At 39.5% G+C, this 22,739-nt stretch overlaps 1 protein-coding gene across 1 annotated transcript in view; it reads right to left on the bottom strand.

Annotated features, from left to right (window-relative positions):
* The window catches only part of cacna1aa (calcium channel, voltage-dependent, P/Q type, alpha 1A subunit, a), a gene marked incomplete in the record, with an annotated part of 94,472 nt that overhangs the window by 27,917 nt on the left and 43,816 nt on the right, over positions 1-22,739 (bottom strand). The window contains 18 exon segments of the mRNA XM_024272748.2: positions 834-899; positions 1,024-1,140; positions 5,452-5,454; positions 5,629-5,712; positions 8,635-8,745; positions 8,867-9,031; positions 9,111-9,312; positions 9,388-9,528; positions 9,750-9,910; positions 11,556-11,655; positions 13,474-13,482; positions 18,202-18,308; positions 18,774-18,833; positions 18,977-19,106; positions 19,764-19,896; positions 19,990-20,339; positions 20,443-21,068; positions 22,288-22,456. Coding sequence (XP_024128516.1) covers positions 834-899; positions 1,024-1,140; positions 5,452-5,454; positions 5,629-5,712; positions 8,635-8,745; positions 8,867-9,031; positions 9,111-9,312; positions 9,388-9,528; positions 9,750-9,910; positions 11,556-11,655; positions 13,474-13,482; positions 18,202-18,308; positions 18,774-18,833; positions 18,977-19,106; positions 19,764-19,896; positions 19,990-20,339; positions 20,443-21,068; positions 22,288-22,456 — 2,734 coding nt within the window.

The following is a 22,739-nucleotide window of genomic DNA, read 5'->3' as shown; positions in this document are numbered from 1 at the left end:
CATGTCTTGCCAGGCCCACCAAATCCGTTCCTGAGGGGGAGTGTCGGGGGGCCATCCTTCAAGATTCATGTTCCTGTGTAGGGTCGCCAGGGCTGTTCCTCTTTATGTGCCGGTTCCCAAAGGAGCGTCACCGGGACTACTTCTTCATGTTCTCTGTCCCTGTGGATGGTCGCCGCTCATCCCCCTTGACTGTATTTCCTGTTTTGGAGGAGGGTTGCCGGGACTGCTCCTCTCTTGCCTGTTCCTGTGAAGGGATTCTAATACCCCTCACATCCGTCTGGCTGCAGGGGCTCTGTTTTCTGGACTTGTTTATGTTTTGCACGCAAGGGTCCCCACCTCTTGGGTGTTTTGGGCATCTGGGACCTCCCCTTTTAGGGTGGGGTACTGTCAGGATTTTAAGCTTGCGTTGTAATGCTTTTTCATATTCTGATTACCTTGTCATTCTCACTATGTTCAGGTTAATCATCCACAGTTGTCATCATTTAGTTGATCGACCTGAGTGTATTTACGTGTCTGGTTTTCAGTTCATCATTGTAAGGTCATCTGTTCGGTTCTGCCACTGTTTTGTTTCTCCGTGCTTTTGTCATGTTTCAATTTGTTAATTAAATGTTTTACTTTTCTGCCACCAAGACTGGTATCCTGCATTTGGGTCTTTCACCACCACTTCCTAACATTAGCTTAATTTCTTCCTGAAAGCGTAAGGGGGTTTTATTGTTTCATAGCTGGAAATAAATTCAGATGTCAAGGGGTTAAAATCGAAATCCATACCCCCATTACTAACATAATCATTTTAAATTACCCCATCCTTAAAGTGTTTAGACTGAAGCTCTCACCTGCATTCCAATGATGGCGTAGATAAAAAATAGCATGGCAATGAGGAGGCAGACATACGGCAGCGCCTGAGGACAGACACAGTCAGGGTTTGAACTCAAACTTGTGCAGACTTGGAAGTTTTAAAAGGCTGTATTGAGGTGACCGTGAGTATCATTTGTGTGAGTTATGATGCAAAATTATGAAGTAAACCTTGAAGGACTGAACGAAGGTCCAGAGCAGGATGCGAATAGTTTCTCCCTGCCTCAACAGCTTGATGAGGCGCGCTGCCCTGAACAGCCTTAAGAAACTTAGGTTGATGAAGTTATCCTGAAGCGCAGCAACATCAGGACCAGAGGACAGATCGGAGATGTGGACGATTTAAAAAAACAAAACAGAAAACAAAGGAAAGGACATGGAGGTTTGAGAAACAATAAATAGAATAAGTTAGTTTTGCTGCAGAATCATTTTTTTTATAAAGATAACATGAATTTGGGGGAAAACAGTCAAACCCAACAAAAGATTCAAACTTAACATAAATGAAATCAAAAGGAGCCAAACAAGTCAAAGCAAACAGATATCAAATCAGCAAGGCTCCAACAAGCTTTTCATACCCAATAAATCAGACAAAACCAAACAATGCAACACAGGGAAAAAGAAACCATCCAAATGTAACGAGTTCCATCCAATTGGGACACATCATTAGTAATCGTGGTAGGATCGGTGAGTAGTTCCAGTGCAGGGATGTCAGGACATTTTCTTGGGAAGACAACCAAATGCACTAATTCTCTCAAGCAAATATGCAATTTTCATTTTCTTTTTAACAAATGTAGCAAATCCACAGCATGCATTTTCAAACAGCAAACATAAGAGCAGACCATGCATCAACTGAGAACTGACAAGAGAAGTCATGTCATACACAGTAGTGACGTGACTGATAAATAAAAAAGTATTTTATGTGAAGGTTTCTTGGGTATCTTCTTGATCAGTTTCACCACTTGATAATGTGGCTCTGAAACCTTATTAAAAATGCTTACTTTTAACTAGGGATGTCCCGATCCAATCACGTGATCGAAAATCGTGTCAAATCACGTGGTTGATGACTCAATCGAAATGGGATGTTGTCCCCCCGATCAGTATCGGATATTTCATTTATTCTTAGTATGATCAGCGCTTCATATTTCAAGCTTATTTCTGCGGATAAATACTCCACTAGAAGTCTGCATCCCACGAACAGATGTTGCCGTAAAATGCAGCAGAATATGACAGCAGTTTAAACAGGAGGCTAACACAAACAATTCAGTCAAGCGAGCAATATGATCATAGATTCAGACTTCCAAGATCAATAACTCTTATGGAAACGCTTTAAACTGACACCAAGTTCCTCTATTGGTTTGTTTTAAAGTAAACAATAACCTATAAAGACATTTCAACAGAAAAAGACTGAGTTTCTGTTTCTTTTTAATGTCAAGCTCTTTGTGCTACCAACAGACAGGCGGCTAAACAGCAGCTGCTAACTGCTACATGCTAGCTCCGTGATTTAACTCTTTAAGACTTGAGCTGTTCTTAAATATGCCTGTTTTATTTATCTGACAGAGAAATCAAAGTTAAGAAAATTAACTATTGTGGTAATAAAACCGAAAATGTGATGTCTTAAGAGCTTAAGAAAGAATCACATAATCTTAAAAATAAATAAATGAATAAATAAAACAGAAAAAACTAATAAATGGTTGTAATGATATCAGCTAGTCATAAACACTCATCATCAAATTCATGCTAAAACAAAGTCATCATTTATTTTTAAGAATTTTAAGTGAGGACAGGAATCACATTTGGTTAAAAATGTTCAATAGCTCTAAAGATATTAAAGCTAAAGTCACTAAACTTTCTCACGCGACTAATAATCACTTATATAACAAGAAAATAGTTATTTTTTCTATTTTATATTTGCTCTATTTTTACTTGTTTATTGAAGTTACTTCATAGAATTGTTCTATTTAAGTTTTTAATGACAAAAGAAGGTTAATGAAATATTAATAAGAAACAACTCAAACCTGTTTATTCAATATATTCATGTTTTAAATGTGTTACAAAAGTATTGGATCGGGACTCGGTATCGGACAAATACATAAAATCAAATGACATTGAATCTGATCAGGCCTGATAAAAACCTGATCGGGACATCCCTACTTTTAACTGCTGTTTTCTTTCTGGAGATATTATGTCTGACTTGAACATGTATTCTTCAAGTTTTTGGTCCAAGTTGAAGAGCAAAACAAAGGCAAAAGGCTAAAGTTTAAGACAGAAATATAAAAAAGGGACCTTTGGCATATGCAGATGCAGATTAGTGGACAGTATACACTCACTGGCTACTTTATTAGGCTCACCTGTCCAACTGCTTATTAATCCAAATTTCTAATCAGCCAATCACATGGCAGTAACTCAATACATTCAGGAATGTAGACATGGTTAAGACGATCAAACCAAGAATCAGAATGGGTAAGAAAGGGGATTTAAAAGACTTTAAATGTGGCTGCTGGTGCCATACGGGCTGGTTAGAATATTTCAGAAACTGCTGATCAACTGGGATTTGTATGCTCAGCCATCCTTAGGATTTACAGAGAATGGTCAGACAAAGAGAAAAGAGCAGCAGTCCTGTGGATGGAAATGTCTTGGTGATGCCAGAGGTCAGAAGAGAATGGCCACACTGGTTCCAGAAAGGCAACAGTAACTCAAATAACCACTGGTTACAACCGAGGTCTGCAGAAGAACATCTCTGAATGCACAACACATCTAATGTTGAGGCAGATCGGTTACAGTAGCAGAAGACCACGAGTGTCAGGTAAGAACAGGAAACGGAGCAACCGTTCACACCAAAATTAGACAGTAAAAGATTGGAAAAATGTTGCCTGATCTGATCAGTCTCCATTTCTGCTGCAATATTTGGATGATAGGGTCAGAATTTGGTGTCAAGAACATAAAACCATGCATCTAACCTGCCTTGTATCAATGGTTCAGGCTGGTGATGGTGGTGTAATGGTTTGGGGGATATTTTCCTGGCACGCTAAGTACCAGTTGAGCATGTTTACCAACCGCAGCCTACCGGAGTGTCGTAGCTGACCATGTCCATCTCTTTATGACCACGCTGTACCCATCTTCTGATGGCTACGTCATAAAGCCAGAATAGTCTAAAACTGATTTCTTGGACATGACAATTCATTGTACTTAAATGGCCTCCACAGTCTCGAGATCTCAACCCAATAGAACACCTTTGAGATGTGGGGGAACGAGAGATTGGCATCACGGATGCCTGTGTGACGATATCATGTCAATATAGACCTAACTCTCCGAGAAAAGTTTCCAATACCTTGTGGAATCTATGCCACCAAGGATTAAGGCAGTTCTGAGAGCAAAAGTCTGACTCGGTTCTAGCAAAGTGTACCTAATAAAGTGGCCAGCGAATGTATACCATATTGTTCTGTGCTGGTGCAAATTGGCGAGTTGTCCCTGTAATAGCTTCCTGTCAAAGACATGCAAGGGTCATCATGCATGGCGTGCTTTCTCTGCCAGGGGCAAAGCTTTGGACTCACTCAGTTATTAGTGGAAAAAAAAAAAAAAACTTGACTAGATTCTGTCAAATGAGTGGGTGAGTGTCTGTACGTTGTATGCTTGTACAACAAAATGAGTAATCTCAATGGATAGATGTAGCAATCTATTCCAAGTTATAGAGTCCAATCCTTTACAAACTGAGCATTAGTCCTAGGTAAAGGATATGCAGTGCGTGCTGTTTAGAACTGGATTCAGGCAACGTGCACTTTCTTCACAGCCACACCATTGATTGAGATTCACATTCATGAAACGCATGCAATAAAAGAAGATCTTAAAAAAAATTACAAACCATCTACATGTGGATGTTGCAGACACATGGATATAGCAGCATTTTTTGGGGGGGGTGGGTGTTTTTTTTTTGTTTTTTTTTTTGGTTGATTTGAAGAACAACCAGACAGCCAGTTGCCATGGGTGGACACAGAGGATTCATAGTGCATTTTGATTGGGCGGAATCACAGCAAGTAGTTTGGGAGAGAAGGGGATTGGGCGGGGCAAAGCAGATTACAGTACGTTGTCGAAAAGATTGTGGACGATTTAAAGAAAGCATGTAAAAAGATAAAAAAGATAAAAAAAGACAGAAATCAACCATCATTACAGAGAAATAAAACGTCAGTACAGCTGCCGGTGTTTACATGACATACACAGATTTGTAAAGGAGTCAAGAAGACAATAAAAGAACTTAATATAAAAAACAGAAAGCTTTACATATTTTAATTATAACACCACAGATTACTATACAATGATGCTTTCCAATCCAGATACTTTAATCTGTAATCCAGTAAATGTTAGACAAATGTGACACTTATATCAGATTTATGCTCAAAATCCAATCGTCCTTTTTTACCTGATCCAACTAAAGAAGCAATTAAAGTTTGTTTGAACAATTATCATTAAATAGAATACAAATTCTGAGTCAACCTGAAAAATAGTTTCATGCGGGAAATGCAGGCTCTGTTCTGGTTCCCAGAGCATCAGCATGTTCTCTGCATGCTGACATTGACTCTGAGTTGGCGAGCTGGATCCTCATCCCACCATCTGAGACGCTTACGTAAGACTTTTAAGATATGGGAAAGCATGGCTGAGCAATCCTGGAATCGCCTTATCCTATGTCCTCCCATACTGTTCTCAGTTAATCGTAAAACAGCTAAAATTATGTTCGACCTATTTATACCCTTCAATCATGTGAGTGCCATAGAGTGTAGGACTTACCCCGAGCTCGGTAACCAGGATGTCAGTAATGCTGCCCAGAACTGTCACACAGTCAAAAATGTTCCAGGCATCTTTAAAATAATTCTGTGATGAGAAGAAGAAAGACAATGGAAGAAAAAGAAGAGCAGAGGAGGACAAGAGATTACTAATTGGGGGAGGACAAGGCAGGAGATGGCATACTAAAGAGTGCCAGTAAAATGCTCGCCAGTGATGACGTGGCCGCCATATATACGAGAAGAAAGGTACAGAGGAGTTGACAGAGAAACATGTCAGTGAAAAGGAGATACAGGGGGGAAATATTAAAAATAAAAAAGTTAGATCAAAGCAGGAAGGCATGTTGTATGGCCCACAGGCAGTACCATCCCCCGCACTGGTCCTTACCATCCCCCCATTAGCCCGTTTTACCTGCCCCCACTGACTAAGTGGCTGCTTTTCCCTCATGGCTAATTCATAAGCTAACTCCACTTTTTTTTTCAAAATGACAGTTTTTCTGTTGATTTTTTCTCCATAGCAACCATTTTATTTTTTGGTTGCATGTGGGTGATGAACAGGTCTATATAATTTTTAAAAGAATCGCCAATAGTTCACTTTTTAATCTCCTTGGCAACGGAGGGTTTTTGTTAACCACACCCACATTCCTATTATGGTCACATCATATATGTTACATCGTTCTGTTCAGCTTAAGATGACAATTCATATATTACATTTTAACAAGTAACTTCCCAATGATGGTCTGGGACAGGGGTGTCAAACTCAATCGCACAAGGGGGCAAAATCCAAAACACACCAACAAAGTTTTTAAATTTCAAAAACGGAACTTTTGGACATAAATATGAATAAAGACAGGCAGGAATGTTATTCCACAATAAATCCACTTAAACCTTAAATAACTTTCAATATTTTACTCCAAATAAAAATATATTTTGTCAAAATTATACAAGTTAAATGTTAAAAGAAAAAAATGAAAATTATATAAATGATGTGTGTTTAGAAAAAAAAAGCCAATGATCAATATAACTGCCTTCATAATCGAAGTTTTGCTTTCATACCAGGGCAAGATAAATAAAAACAAAATAAAATGATCTGGCGGGTCGGATATACCGGTAACTACCTGGCAGGCCTTGACTTTGACACGTGCTCCAAGAGTTAGGAAGTGATAGATTGAAATTTTGGAAAATTCAAAACGGCAATAGCCTCTTCATGAGGTTAAAGATCAACAAAACTTCAGTTGTAGACTCGGCCGTGTGTGTGTGAAATTCTGTATTACTCGCTCGAACATGAATTTTCTTTTCCCATATTTTGCAAAAACATGAAAATCTCACAATTTGCTACAACATGGCTGCCAAGGCCATGGGTCCCATGACAATCCTATAATAGTTTTATTATTCCAGTTGGATAGCCCAGATTAAGTTCCTTTTATTTAGTAAGTGTTTTTTTTAATTTTCTTTTTGAGCCCCATAAGAAATATAGACTTTTTGGTCCAATTCATTTTTTGGCGGTTTCTCCCCTTCAAAAAATGATGTCATCCTTTTAGGGGGGAGGGGCCTAAATTAATTTTCATCAGGTAATAGGTGTGTGCAAATTTTGAGTACGGAAGAATTGCGACTACAATCTAGTCCTTGCAGTCTAAGACTACTGTGGGCCACATTTAAAAGGCAAAGGAAATAAGAAAAAAATAAAAGAAGACTTGTCAAAGTCGGAAAGGGATAGGAAGAGATTAGATGAGACAAATGAAGCAGTGACGGCCCGTTGGACTGATGCCAGCAGACAGCTTGGGACACATTGTGCTGCATCAGGCCACATCCATGAAACATCTTGTATTAAAAAGCAGACCACCTCAAGGTCTGTTTTACAGAAAAATATACAGGAAATCACAATAATCTCATGATACACTTTCAACATTTATGATTTGAGTGTAAAAATAGAACAACTCAAAAGGAGAGACCTTGGGCTAGAGAGGACAAAAACTGATAAGCACCAACTCCTTTAGCCTTCCTACACTCAGCCTGCAGTCAAACTGTGCATTAGTGAAGGAATAACGGGAAATCAAGGGGGGTGGCTTTTAAATTAAGCCCCTTTGAAACATGCACACACTCTAAACTAAGGTGTTATTTATTTTTATGATGTTCATGTACGTTTTTTAATAGACCCCTAAGACTCACAATCCTCTCCTGCGTAATCCCCACCCTCCATGTCATCTTTGCTGCTATTTTTGCAACTATATGCCATTCACTCTCACCCCACTAATTACTTACTGTTACCCTTCTGCGCTGATCTCCCAACATGCATTTGTAAAATGTCTTTTCTACTCAATGTTTGTTAACGTTTTTCCACTTTTGCTCATCTGAACATCTATGGACTTGATTATTTGCCTCCAATTTTCCCTAAAAATCACAAAACAACAAATAATTGATGTTGTACATTTCAAAAATAGCTACTGTGTGTGAGGATTTGTGTCAAACTTGCAGTGTAAGGAGCTTGTGGCTTGCCGTAGGAGTTTATGTCATATTTACAAGCTTTTTCCAACAGCTTTTTTTCATCCTTTTCTGTTTCACAATAGGTAAAGAAATGCTCAAAAACGCAATTTTAAGGTTAATTTTCTTTAAATATGTCCTCCACAAGAACATCTTAAAAAAGTTACATTTTTCATTGAAGTAGGTTTTTGACACACCCCAAGTATATTTGAAGTTTTGGTTGTTTGGTGGTTTATTTAAGTCAATTTAAGATTTTGATTCTACTGCTAAGCTTGTCTCCAGCTGTTGTGTCCATTAACCAGTATCTAACATAAAGTCTCGATCTCTATAGGGCAGTAAGTAACAGCAGTTAAATACATTTTCTGTTTATTAACACATTTTTAAAATCTACTTATATGATCTAGATTTTACTGTCTTTGCTAAAATTACTATTCAATCATATCAAGCGGTAAAGGTGAAAACAATGTTTTTCTGTAGTGTGCAGCAAAGAAGAGAGTTTTCATAGAACGTTAACCCACACAAATACACTCACCAGCGCTCCAAAGGCAATGATCTTGAGTACACACTCCATGGAGAAGAGGGAGGTAAACACTATGTTCAGATTGGCTAACACAGCTTCGTAGGCTTCAGAAGCTCCGTCATACTACGGACAAAAATACACACGTTTACAGCCGCATACATGGGACGACCACAAACACGAGAAAAGAGTTCATTCATTGAAAAGAAACAGACAGAAGGTTGCGTGTAAGTTTGTGAAGTTTCACCTTCATCATTAGCACGATCGTATTGAGTGCAATCAGCGCCATGATGGTATATTCAAATGGCGGCGACACCACAAACTCCCACATCTTATATTGAAAGCTGAGCTTGTTTTTGGGCATGTGGCGTGTCAGAGGCCGAGCGTTGATGGCAAAGTCTATACAGGCTCTCTGTTAAGAACAAGAGACAAACAGCGGTCAGATGTCACTTCTTGTTATGCTTTGACATTTTTTTTTAATTCCTTCTCACCTCATTCTTTTCTAAACTATAATCCTCCATCATCTTGTCTCCTTGTTCCTGGAAGGTGATAATTATAAGAGCTACAAAGATGTTGACGAAGAAGAAGGGGAAGACCACGAAGTACACCACGTAAAAGATGGACATTTCCATCCGATATCCCGGGCTTGGGCCCCGATTCTCGTAGGTCGCATCAACTGAATGTTTCAGCACACTGTAGTGGGGAAGAAGATTATCGTTTTTATTCAGAAAAGGATGTGGAGGCTGTGGAAGGCTCACAAATACTTACTCCGGCCACCCCTCTCCAGTGGAAACAGTGAAGAGGGTGAGAAGGGCCCAAGCCACATTGTCATAGTGGAAATCGTACTTCTTCCACTCCCGCTTCTGCGCCTTCACTTCATTTTCACGCTCATACACTAGATATTCGCCTCTGAAACACAATTAGTAAAGATGGAGACAAGCGTTTGAGCTCTCTTGTACATAACATTTAAAATTGACTCTAAAAATACGACATTAACCTCTAATTTAAAAACTCTGAACCAAAGAAGTCAGCGAGAAATTGAGAAAGAAACAAACAAAGCATGCAATGAGGTTGCAATCAATACACATTTAGCTTCGTAAAGTCAAATACCAGGGAAGGAGATTTCTAACCTGCAATCACTCTCAAACTCTTTAGATTCGTCAGTGCAATAGAAGAAACGTCCTTTGAAAAGTTGCACCGCCACAACGGCAAAGATGAACATGAAGAGCAGGTATACAATCAGGATGTTCAGCACATTCTTCAGAGAGTTGACCACACAATCAAACACAGCCTGAGTGGAGAAAAGATAAGAGTAGGAGGACAGGGGTTCAGGAAGTAGGAAGAGAGGTGGGCAATGGTTGAACTTTTACTAGACTCCATTTTGTGCATCAATAAATGTTGTAGTTCAACTCTAACGGTGCGTTCACTCTACGCTCGGCAATACACATTCAAGTGGCCGCTTTTAATGAAAAGTCTGCGTAAACGCACGTTTTGGGCTTCTATGTTCAAAACGTTCACATTCACTCATAACTACACAGGTTTTTACAAATGTTTTTGTACAAAATATATGAGGGGCCGTACAAGACATTATTTATTCTGAACCATTCACATTCATATATACTCTCTTTCGCATACGAAATATGTATGCGTAAGAGAATATATATGTATGCGAAAGAGAGTATATATGTATGCGAAAGAGAATATATATGTATGCGAAAGAGAGTATATATGTATGCGAAAGAGAGTATATATGTATGCGTAAGAGAGTATATATGTATGCGAAAGAGAATATATATGTATGCGAAAGAGAGTATATATGTATGCGAAAGAGTATATATATGTATGCGTAAGAGAGTATATATGTATGCGAAAGAGAATATATATGTATGCGTAAGATAGTATATATGTATGCGAAAGAGAATATATGTATGCGAAAGAGAGTATATATGAATGTGAATGGTTCAGAATAAATAATGTCTTGTACGGCCCCTCATAAAGTACATGGCCATTGAACATTTGTTGCAGATTAAACTAGGTCAAATTTTCACTAATCATGAAATCAGATTTAGTCCCCTTTAATCCACGCCAGTGTCAACAATTTGGAATTGATCACAAAGGAGATATTAACTGCAGTTTGAGCCACATCAAGTATTTCATATATTGGAATAAAGCTGTAAAAGAAAAAACCTGGAGCAAAATTGTCAAGATTTGGACTGCTTCAACATTTCGCACCAACTGTAGGTGGTGGACATGCAACAAATGTCAACATGCTTTATCAACTGTACCAGGGCGACCTATTCCCCTGCGACCTACACTAACATATTAATATTGATATGCTAAAAATGTAGACTTTCTATTATTGTTTTCTACTATGTGTGCCACACTGCATGCACCTTACTAATAACATGTTTTATTAAATCTTAATAACATTTAGTTGCTAGCAGGCTGCTAGAAGTTAGAGGCTGGGCAAACTATGGTCACTGGGATTCTGTCCTCTAATTTCATTCCCTTTATCATCTATTTATCATTTAGTTCTCCATGCCTCTGTTTGGTGCGGTGCTATTCATGTGTTGTCCCTAATTTCCAGGTGGCTCATTTATGCTCCTGTTCTTGGCAGTGGACCTCGCCTCTGGCCTGTCTCACGATTCCAGATAGCAGGTGGCTCATCTGTGCTCCTACAGCTATTGTCTATATTTTACGACTGACGTTATGTTCTTGTATAAATGCTGGAGTGAAGCCCCTTGAGACAACTATATTGTGATATTGGGCTATATAAACCAAAGTAAATTGACCTGAATTGAATAAGTCTGTGCTGATATAGTGGACATGTGCTACATGAACACTATGTGCGTACGTCCGCTAACCGCAGGCTCTTGGACGATTCAAAGGCCCGGTGTGTAGGTAGCTTAAGGCAAAATGTGACGTAAAAAACATACCTTGAGTTTGGGAAGACGTTTGATAGTCTTTAGAGGTCGTAACACTCTTAGCACCCTCAAAGACTTGATGGTGCTGATGTCTTTTCCTTTGCTGTTCCCCCTGCACGAGTCCACATGTAAACACACAATCACAGGAAAACTTAGCATCAGCGAGTTCAACCGCTCAGATACTTCAAACCTCTTGGTTTCCAAAATGGCAGTGAGCATCCATTTCTTGATGGCATTCAGATCCGAGTTAACTCCAACAGAGTAACTGCGTCTGCTTTTAACTGCATAGCAACACATGCAGCGTTGCTATCGTCATACATTTCAGCCTCACTTCTAAGCGTGAAGTTAGCATTGTAGCTACATGCTAGAATTAGCTAGGATTTAGCATCTACACCACATGCTGATATCATTCTGCTGGAATGCTATCTGTTAACTACAAAAGGTAAACACACTGCAATGTGTTTCAATGCTTTCCAGAGCCGTGGCTTGCACATGCTCAGCTAGTGGTGACAGTTATCCATGCGGCATTGAAACCTTGCCTTTTGCTTTGTCATATTTTTCTTGCTTTTTGAGCAGCTGTCTAAGTGATGGGGTCATTTTTATCCGCCATCGTTTTGGAGAGAGTTTAGTTGTGTTCTTGTTGATACAAAGAACACCATTACTAACAAAGGTTGTCCTTGTTGCACCCACTGTAAAACATTTAATGTTTGGGCAAAGCAACATTTGATGAAACATTAAAAGTTAGGAGTGCTGTTGTTTCCAAAGGAAGCAAAAACCTCAGTGGAAACCAAACTCTCTCTTTCTGTGGTTGTACAGGCATGGACACAATGGCTGTGGTTGTGGTGGGTAGCCTAGCATAAATTAGCAATGGACAGGACTCGTTGAGCTTGATTACATCTGACTTTTAGGGCTTTTTTTGAAATGCCCCAAAGGAAGCGCTGAGAGCTGCTATGCTGAAATTATGTGTGTAATTTGCAGCTATGCTATGGGAGAATATTACAGTTTTCACAAATGAACTAATTGCCTGTTAGAATAATATCTGCTCAAATGAAAGGTCGATATTTTCAATAAAACGTCAAAAAAAGGGAGGATTATTCAAATTTGTATGTTGATTTGTGAACGATCTAATAGAGGAAAACCAATACAGTTAGGTAGGACATTTATTAAATGAATACTTTTGAATAATTTCCATCACAATTGGTAAGGTTGCCTTCAAATTTACGTAAAATTATCTTCAACAGCGTTCAGTTGTCAGCTTTGCCTGTCTAGACCGGAAGTCACCATCCACATTGACGGCCCTGTCGCCATTTTGCCTGATGTCACCGTGAAAAGGGTCTATAATGGAAGTAGTGCAAAAAAAACATGTCCGTGCTACACCCTCCAACTTTGCCAGGTGTGTCCAAGCCTTTGTTCTACAACAAGAATCAGCAGAGTCTGCACAATTGTTCAAGTGACATGGAATCTTTTCTTGAGGTTGTCTTCCAAACTAAAAAACAATTCAGTCTGTTAAATATCTGTCTAATTTCTTTAGGTAAAACTACAACAGCTCTTACTGTCTGATCTGTGTAAAACATTTGTACATCAAGTGTAAAGGTTAGAGTGAGGACTTAAGGCTGAAGGTGATAGTCCACGTAACTGCTCAATTCTTACAGCAGTCAAACCAGATGACGGGCTCTTTGCATACGTTTCTGATAAACGTCTTTCTGCACTTTGTGATAAATTCTCATTTGGCACAGAAGGTTACTTTGCATCTATGTGCAATGACACACGTTAGTATGAAGCCTAGATATCGCTTGAGTCAGTCGTTCCATGGTGAACAATAAAATAAATCAAACGAAAGACAAGCACGAGTTTCAGCTGGGATGAAGGATGGATGAAAAGTCAACAGGTTTGCTTTCAGAAGAGATTCTAAGAGTGCAAAGGACTTTACCCGCCGCCGCTGGTGTGATCCAAAGAGTTGAGTAAGGAGTGAAAGACAGAAAGAGGGCACAACAGCGTAAAGACAAAAGACGGGAGAAAGGAATAGAATGGGACACAAAGAAAAGAGGTAAAGACTCCACAAGGGACAAAGAGGGTAACACAAATGAGAACAGGACTCCTACATTTTTCTTCGTTTAACACAAGCAGTAAAATTAAACATAGATACTCTTTAAAAGATATTATGAGGTTAAAATACACACTCAGCTAACTAAACACAAAATACACACAATGAAAAAAATCTAAAAGAATTAGTTAAATTTATAAAAAGTAACAATATGATTTTTTTTAAGTAGAATGTTTACACAAATATCAGCTACAATTTATACTTCGAACTAATCACTACTGTCTTCATGTGGTCTAGTTCTTACTAAGATTGGCCGATTTCGCTTGCAACTGTCTGCGATAACTGCAACAAAATTCAGAGTTACATTTAGACTTTTTAAGCCTGATGATGTGATTGTCTCCAGTTTTTTAGTGTTTTTTTTAATATTTAATATAGTACTAAATTGAGATTTTTAAGATTTTATTAAATTTTTATGTGAATGAAAGTGTTTTTTTAATAGGCAAAGCTTTTATGAAGATGCTTACATCTACAAATAAGCTTGTGGTTGATTAATGGTGCAGACGGGTCAAGGTAGATGGTAAATCTTTTTTTCTTGCCTTTAAAAAGGCTCAAAACACAAATTGACTTTACTTTTTATAATTAAGTCGTATTTACCATGATTAGCCATCTGCTCCATGTTTTCATCAAAAAAGCTGAAGTTATAGTTGCATTAAAAATTTACTATGCAGTGAAAATGTCATATATATATATATATATATATATATATATATTTGGACTTTAATAAAATAACATCTAACCCCTCTTGCATATAGAATACAGTAATAATAGCAGCCTTGTTTTTAAAATCCCAGGATGTGGAAATCTTCTCAATCGAGTTTGCTCCACCATTGAGTCTTCTAACCACTCAAAATAAGTTTAGGTTAAATTCCACCATATGCACGTGATTGAATTACGAATATAAAATTCAAATTTTGGATCATGTCATCAGCGTCTTTCACATTGCAAAGTGATTGCGGTGTGTAAAAGATGTCAACATGTTTTACTCTTTGTTAGAATACATTTTTTATTTCTAATTGATAGACAAATAGGACAAGCTTTTATTTTGACGTTGTCAAAAGACTGGATGTATCTTATTTTGAAGGCGAGTTATATCACTGTGAGAAACAGAAGCTTGACTGCGAAAGTTACGAAGAAAACGTGTTTTGCAAGGTGTAGAAAGCTAACAACACCAGTCGAAAGTGGTAATGAGGTAAACAAAATGTTGATTTGAACTGAATTATATTTCCTGCAAATAGTTAATCGTCATTTTGTTCCCTTCTGTCTATTCTGTGAAGCTCTTACATTGGTTTAAAATGGTTTCAAAGAATTCTTGAAGAATACCACTTCAGACCACCAGTAAAGACTTCATTCGACAGCCTGCTACAGAGTGATTCCAGCTTGCGACCAATATAACCAGAGTGATTACAAATCCCTATGAAGTATAAACCGGCTCTAAAAGTCAGGAAAATGAAAATACAAAGTGCTAAAGTAGTTTAGCAATAGGTTTTTAGGATAAAAGAGTTGTCTTTTAGTTTAAAAATGTAGTTTTTTTCTGGTCATTGTGCCTCATAATCCTGTCTAGACAGGAGTCTGAGAGCAGAACCTCTGTGGCAGAAGTGAGAAAGCCGCCACACGGCCCAGACCTGACTAATTGGATTAAAGTTGTGATAAACATCTCCAATGAGACTAACGGTCATTTCTGGAGTGCTTTGTGATTTCCACCAATTCAATCAAGGAGCTATCTGAAGGAGTCTTTTCAAACTGATCTTGATCTTCCTATCGGCCATTAGCATTGGTGACTCAAGCAGTAGATGAATATATGGTTATTATGGGAAATTGCTAGTTTTTCTTTTAATCTTGTAACAATTTATGTAAAAAAAAGTGCTATGTTATACACCTGAAAGCCGACTCAACATACATTTCAGGGAGAACACAGACTGACAAGGAGATTGAAAGATGCAACAAAGTTAAAGAGAGATGCACACAGATACACAATAAGTAAAGAACAATGTAACTGAACAACGAAGTGTTTGTGAAAAAGAGGATTCAGAGGCAACAGATGATAGTTGTAGATGCTGTCAGTGGAGCTTTTTGCACCTTTTCTTGGTCTTGAAAGTGACTCTCTTCCTTTGTATAAACACACTGTCAGTGTTTTCCTTTTCTTTCTTTCTAAAGGTGTTTTACTTCTAGATCTTAAATCGTTAAGAGTATTATTTTTGTCATTACCTCAGGTGGAATAATGGTTTGTCCTCATAAAATCAGTATAACAAAATTGCATTAGAATAAGAGATGTAATCCCACCACTGACGATGGTACAATTGTTTTTAGTGTATAAAATATTCATAAGTAAATAGTAAAGAGCTCTAAACAAAGTGAGCTGCATATCAGAACAAAAGCAAATGTTGAAAAAATATTAAAAAAAAATACACAATCTGTAAAATTTCAAATTTTGCTGGTAAAATCAATTAAAAAGACAAAGTAGAATTCGAGCCAGTCAACAATAAATGAGATCTGAGTGTTGCTATGCATGATGGAGAAGGTGCTTTTGCGGCTACCATATTTTCCACACTGTAGATTGTAGATTTGGATAACGCTAGAAAATGGCGAATGCATTATGTAGTGCACTATAGTGTATAGTGAGTAGGGAAGGAATTTGGAGATACCTTAGAACTTGTTTGTAACATGCTACATATTAGAAATGTTAGCCACGTTAGCAAATTTGCAATATCTGTAGGAGTTACAGATATTAGCGTATTACAATATCACCCTACCGAACATTGAGTGTTGTGTACCTCTCAAAACCCCTTCAATGTCAGTAAGTACGACCAAAATTAAGCTGCATATAAGATTCTGGATTCTAAAGCTGCATCCCCATCGAACGCATTTCAATGCTAAGAAATGCTAACATAGCTGATTGATGCCTGGGGGATGGCGCAGCTGGAGCGATTGTGCCTGTTACGCTGGCCCTCGGGTGGCTAGCTGTCTGGCAGACAGAGAGGGGAGGCAGCTTGCTCAGGCCTCCTAAACTTTATATTTTTTTTATTTTCATCGAGACAATAAAAAAAAAGATCCTCTACTTTGAATCTTTTATTAAACCTCTCAAGCTAATGCAGGGCCAAAAAAGTCAAACTAGGTCACAGAAACACGGAAGTGGCAGCGGAAAGCTGTTGTCACTCAGACCCAGCTCCGGTGGCAGAAGTAAAGATCACCACACCGGAGAATCTCTGAATGATCTCATGAACCCAAACATGGAGACTTGATTTCTGATGTTTTTGTAGAGATTTTGAAAACACATAAATTAGATTTCTAAACATCCTCCCTGTCTTCCATGCAATGTAATGAGATATACAGTACATAGACACTGCTCCATGTAGCGAAACCATTTGTGTGATAGCTCCTCCCACACACGTCTGGGACGTCAAACATATATTTGGGCAAACATTAATCAGTAAATTTGACATGCGACACAGAGAGCCGACTGACGAAAATTTGAAAGTGCAGAAAATGCAGAAAATATAGTATAGACTTTGTGCACACGTTGCCAGCATCACTTTGGGAGACTTTAGTGGTTATTAAAACAAGTAAAGAGAACTCCAGATTCACGGCATTGGAAAAGCTGCTTAAAGAAGTAGCTCCAAAGGTCAACATCAGTGGATAGGGTGCTGAGAGAAAAGCCATAGAGGGTGGGGTGGGGGGTACTTCTGCACAGATAAAAGTAAAAACATTATAAATTACTGTTTTCTTACAGATCTATGCAGCTAGTCTTTCCTTGTCCACCATCTTCTCATACAACTAAATGCATCATGCTGCGTATCAAATGAGTAAAAAGGCAAAAGTGAAAAAGGTGGAACTTTAGTAAAAAGACTTTGTTTATATATATTCTCTAACCATGCAATAGGAAATGCATTCCTTAAGACTAGAGGTAAACTTGATTTGCCTTTAAATCTAACTTAGCTTAGTAGTCATGCAGATAAAATAGTTTGAAGTACCTTGGTTTATCGGTGAAAAGAAAGTGGAGCTTTTTCAAAGTGAGCCCAGCATGACCTGGCCTGGCTTTGCATTGGGCCATTTAACTCTAGAACGCCCTGAGCACTAAAGGGTTACAGGTGCACAGGGTGGTCCTCACCTCTCACACAGGAAGGAAAGGGAAGATAGGATTATGATGTCGGGACACTACTTTCTATTAAAGGTGGCAGGGTCAGGGTGAAGGCGGGGGGTTGTAAAGCAGTGGACGTTGGGGCTTTGAGGGGTCTGGAGAGCAACTGAATACTGGGGTATGTTAGGAATACTGGGGTATGTTAGGAACTGGTCCAATGTAGAAAAGTCACCATTTCTGTACCAACTGTTGGTAAGAAAAGGCTTTGAAGAAGAATGGAAAAAAAATAATAGTTGAAAAGACAAAAAAGCACAAACAAGAACAAAACTAAATGAAAAAGTTAACCATGAAGAGGGAAGTACAAAAGATTATGGATGAATATGGAAGAACAGAAGAATCTGTTCTCCATGGAATTAGTGAGAATCGCCATTAAAGGCAGTTGGGGTAGAGGACAGAGAGAGGCAACAAGGGGGACTTACGTGAAGGCAAAGGCCACCAGAGCACCACTAACCACTATAAAGTCAAGGATGTTCCACAAGTCTCGAAAATAAGAGCCCTGGTGCAAGACCAACCCCAGATCCACCATCTAGAAAACAAACAAAAAAACAACTTTTAGGTCATTGATTAGCTGATAACTGTTTTGTCTGAAACAATTTCTGACATTTGGTGCATGATAAAAATGTAGCCTAGAAGAGTAGCAATAGTCATCATACCCTAACCTTTGGGGGGCATTGAAGTTTCTGGTAAATTACAGACATATTGGTTTGTTGTGTATTGAAGGTCATCTTTGGTGTCCAAATTGATCTAAAAGCATCCTAATAATAACTGGCATGTAGCATGGATTCCCTTAAATCAAGATATCAGCTTTGTATCTAAAAAGAAATACTGTCAAATACAGATGAAGTGGAATACTACTGAGTGGAGTATATTTTTTCCTGGATTTCTTGGTATAGGGTGTCTGTCTATGCCAGGGGTGTTCAAAGTGAGTTCTTGAGGGTTCAAAGGTATTTCTTGACACTTACCGAGACATTAAGCTTTAAACTCCACTTACCTTTATCAACATCTCAAATGTAAACACTCCAGTAAAGACATAGTCAAAATAGCGAAGAACCTGCAATCAAGCAAACATAGTGTAATAAGTTTTACAATTTTGTTATAGGCCAATCACAAAACAGAACAAGGCTAGTTAAATCTAGAATTGAAAGAAATGAAAGCAAAACAAGTATTCTTGTTGTTGTTTGAGTTTCTCCTTACGTTGTTTCGAGGGGAGTCAGGCCAGACAGGATCTTCGGCCGCTAATGCAATACTGCTCATGGCAATGACCAGCAGAATGCACATCTCAAAGTAGCGCAGCGTGCAGATGTAGTGGCACGCCCGTCGAAACCTAAGAGCACAAGGAACATTTGCTTTTCTCCCAGGTAAGTGTTGTGACATTACAACAGATCTATGCAACCAGTTCTCCTCAGTCAGTGTCCTTTTGTGATCACAGAGTGAGTGCAAAGAAGGTGTAAACATTTATATATTTGCTTTTGGGTTGTAAAAGTAATTGAATCCCCCATTACAATAGGTGACGAAATGGACTATTTCTTGGAATGCGACCCGTGCACTTCTAGGTGCTTTAGATACATATAGGAGACACCTGCCACTAAAACAAGAAGTATAACACCAAATAGTCTGTCTACTGATAATATTGAGTGGAGTATATTTAGATCGGTAGAGAACAATGTAGTTTCTTGCTTATATTGTGGTTTACGCTCAATCCTTGCGACAAAGCTTACACACTCCATGAGGCGTTGGGTATTGACCAAATAGCTTTGAAGAATGAAGCTTCAGCATGTTCAGTAATTGCCCCAGATTCTTCCTGAACTGTTTCCAGAGACATTTGAATCATAGAGATCGCATTTGACCAAACCAAGATGACTGTGAGGGTCAAATGTGTTTGGAAGTGGGAATGCATGATCTGCAAAAAGGTGTATGTTGTTTCCAACTTGGTGTGATACATGGAGATAATTTCAAAGCAATTGCTTTGACTTTCTCTTACGGATTGGTGGTTGACAAGATAAACATGGAGCTATAAGGGGGCATAGGTCTAGGTCCTCCTTCTGCTCCTTTATTGTCATCGTCACCCTTATCCTCCTTGGCTGGCAAAGGTTCTGTGTTGGCATTTTTATTAACTAGATCACACATAAAAAGGAAAAAAAATTGAAATACTTTTTGAATAATCCTGAAATGTTTGAGAAAATGAAACATTGTCTTTCCAGCTATACCTTGCAGTATGGCATTGATTGATGGAAAGATGGGCATATCCAGCGATGTGTAGTCTGGGTGGGGCAGCCTGATCACACTGCTGGCGCGATGATGTCCTATGTTTCCGTAGCTGTCTAATGCCACCAGACTTCCGTGAGTTCCGCTGTGAGCCAAGTGGAAGGCAGAACCAAAGCCGGGAGCAACAGTGCGGCTGACAGGTGGATTAGAATGACCTTCAATGCGAGGTGCAGAGCCAGAAATGAGCTTGGTGTTCATGAGGTTGTCCATGTCCTCACTGTACTGGCTGTTTTGCCGTGAGAGCGTCTTTTGAATGGGCCGGGTGGTTGAAAGATTGAGGACACTAGAATCCCTTGAAACAGGGAAGAGAAAAGTAGTAGAGTATGAGTAAAAAAAGTATTATTGTGCATACATACTCACAAAGAAGTAGAATAAGGAATGTAACAGGGACTTACTTCCTTCTGTGAGGGCACATTCTCTTCCCCTCTCCTTCCGTCTGAGCACCATGTCGACTTCTTCCTGGCTTCCTTTCGCGGCCATCGCCCGCTCCCTCTTGTTCTTCTTCTCCAGCTTTCTCCACCCTTCTGCTCTTATGCCTCCTCGTTTTCACAGCTCCCCCTCCATCATCATCACCCTCCTCTGCGTGTTTTCGGTGTGTCCTGGGCTTCCTGTTCTCAGACTGTCCTCCCCCTCGACTGCCATTCCGGGCGTGGTGGTGCCGTCGGGACGGTCTCTCCTCGGGGCCCGGCCCAGGAATGACCGTGGCATCCAGTCTGACGTGAGATTTGTGGTGATGCTCACTTTTGCGGCTACGCCTACTTTCTGTAGACTCCCCACGGTCCATCGGGGGCCTGGGTGGATTGGAGCCACCGCCACCACCCCCTCCTATTTGGTGGTGGTGCTCGTGGAGCTGTGTTTGCTCGTGGAGCTCATCTGCAGGGTGGTGCTTACTGACACAGAGATCCGAGTTGTTGGCAGTGGTCTTGTTGGTGTTGTTGTTTCGGTTCTCCCGGGGATCGACCACCAATGGCCGATCCAGATGAGTTTTCATGTCAGAACGAATGTGGCGGGAAAAGTTGACCTTCAAGGACAAGACAGAGAAAAAGTAAAGAGTGACGAAATAACGCAAAAGCAAAGTTAATGAGTTGAGATGATAGGTTTTATGTCCTGGTTAGATCAAAAAGTTGATCTTATCCTACGTTCACACAGGGCTTGGAAAACACGCATTCAAGCGACAACTTCCAATGAGAAGTCTATATAAATGCCCAAATATGCAGGTTTTGGGCTTCCACACTCAAAACTCTTGCATCAACACCCATCTATGCAGGTTTTTACAACTATTTTTAGCCTCTATGTACAAAACATAAGGCAACTGAAGACGCGCCAAACTTTGACCAATCAGGGAGTTGGCACCAAATGGCCTATTTCAGTTCCAGGACCAAAGCAGTCCTTTTTTTTCCTGCCGCGCTGCAACAGGACAAGAACGCTAGTATTAGATTAGTATTTTACCCACTAATTGGGTCACTGAAAATGCCACATGCTCAAAGCTGAGTATCTGATTGGCCGATGAAACGCAGTGACGTGTCAAATTTTTGTGGCCTACTATGAAATGCAGCCAAACCTTAGAGCGCTGCACTGCACGCCGTGATTTCCGGTCTCATATGAGCCTGCCCACTATCGCAGGAAAGGCAAAAGGATTGCCTAGAACTTCAAAGTAGAAGTGATTGACATGTCCTAAGACAACTAGACCTTCAATGAACCAAAAGGCGTAACCGATTGCAGTAGCTTCTTTCGGTTTTGGTAGAACCGTGTAAGTCATAACAGTTCCTACTTGGAATCCAATTTCAGTGCCCGACCTTGTCAGGACTCAGCCTTTGGAGTGACGTATGGTTACCGTCTATTTTGAATTACAGAAGAGGGACCCATATAAAAATTGATCACAAAGGAGAAATTAATTATTGCAATTTTTGCACGGCTGGAATTAAATGACCCCAAATCTTATATATATATATATTTGATTACGGGTGTGAAAGAAAAAGCCTGGAGCAAAATTTACGAGATTTACATCATTTTGAGATTTCGCGGCAAGCCTCTAAGTACATGAGCTAGTGTCGGGTAGCGACAGTCCCGTATTAACCCCATATGCTAAATGAGGGTTCAAAACCTGCATTCAGCGCCATCTTGAATGCGCCACACAAGCCCAGTGAGAACGTACTTTAGTCACATGGAAAAAGATGTCAGCCAGCTTGTGTACACTGATAGCACAAGTCTAAGGGCCGGTTGTTTGCCTTGTCCTTTACATTGTTGTGCTCCTCCCTCCCTGTCCTTGCCTTCCAGCGATCATCAGCTTCCAGTTCATTGTACAGGGCCTCGCGACTGGTCACCAGAGTCTGCTTCCTCAGCTCCTTGGTCCGCTGCTCCCACACTGACTTATTCACCCCCTTGTTGTGGTTCTTCTGTTGCTCCTTACTGTGAGTGAAGCAACAACAAGAGACAAATTAGGAGCACGAGTAGAAACTCTGAGGTCTCCACATGTACGCATTTAAAAACATGAAAATGGTCATGTGACAACCAAAATAGTACATAAAAAAGCCATACTGGTTAAGACACACGGGGGCCCACACACAGTTAGGGGTCTACAAAACAAGGCAAACCTCAGTATAATGGGACACTGTCCACACAGCTTTCCAAAACATAAGGCAACTCAGCCTTATTTTGGTAAACTTTATGGGAACATTTAGTGGAGGATAAC

The sequence above is a fragment of the Oryzias melastigma genome, linkage group LG8, assembly GCF_002922805.2.
Source record: "Oryzias melastigma strain HK-1 linkage group LG8, ASM292280v2, whole genome shotgun sequence".
In the NCBI taxonomy this organism is placed as follows: domain Eukaryota; kingdom Metazoa; phylum Chordata; class Actinopteri; order Beloniformes; family Adrianichthyidae; genus Oryzias; species Oryzias melastigma.
Note: the sequence above shows the minus strand (reverse complement) of the source record. Positions and strands in the feature narration are given on the sequence as shown.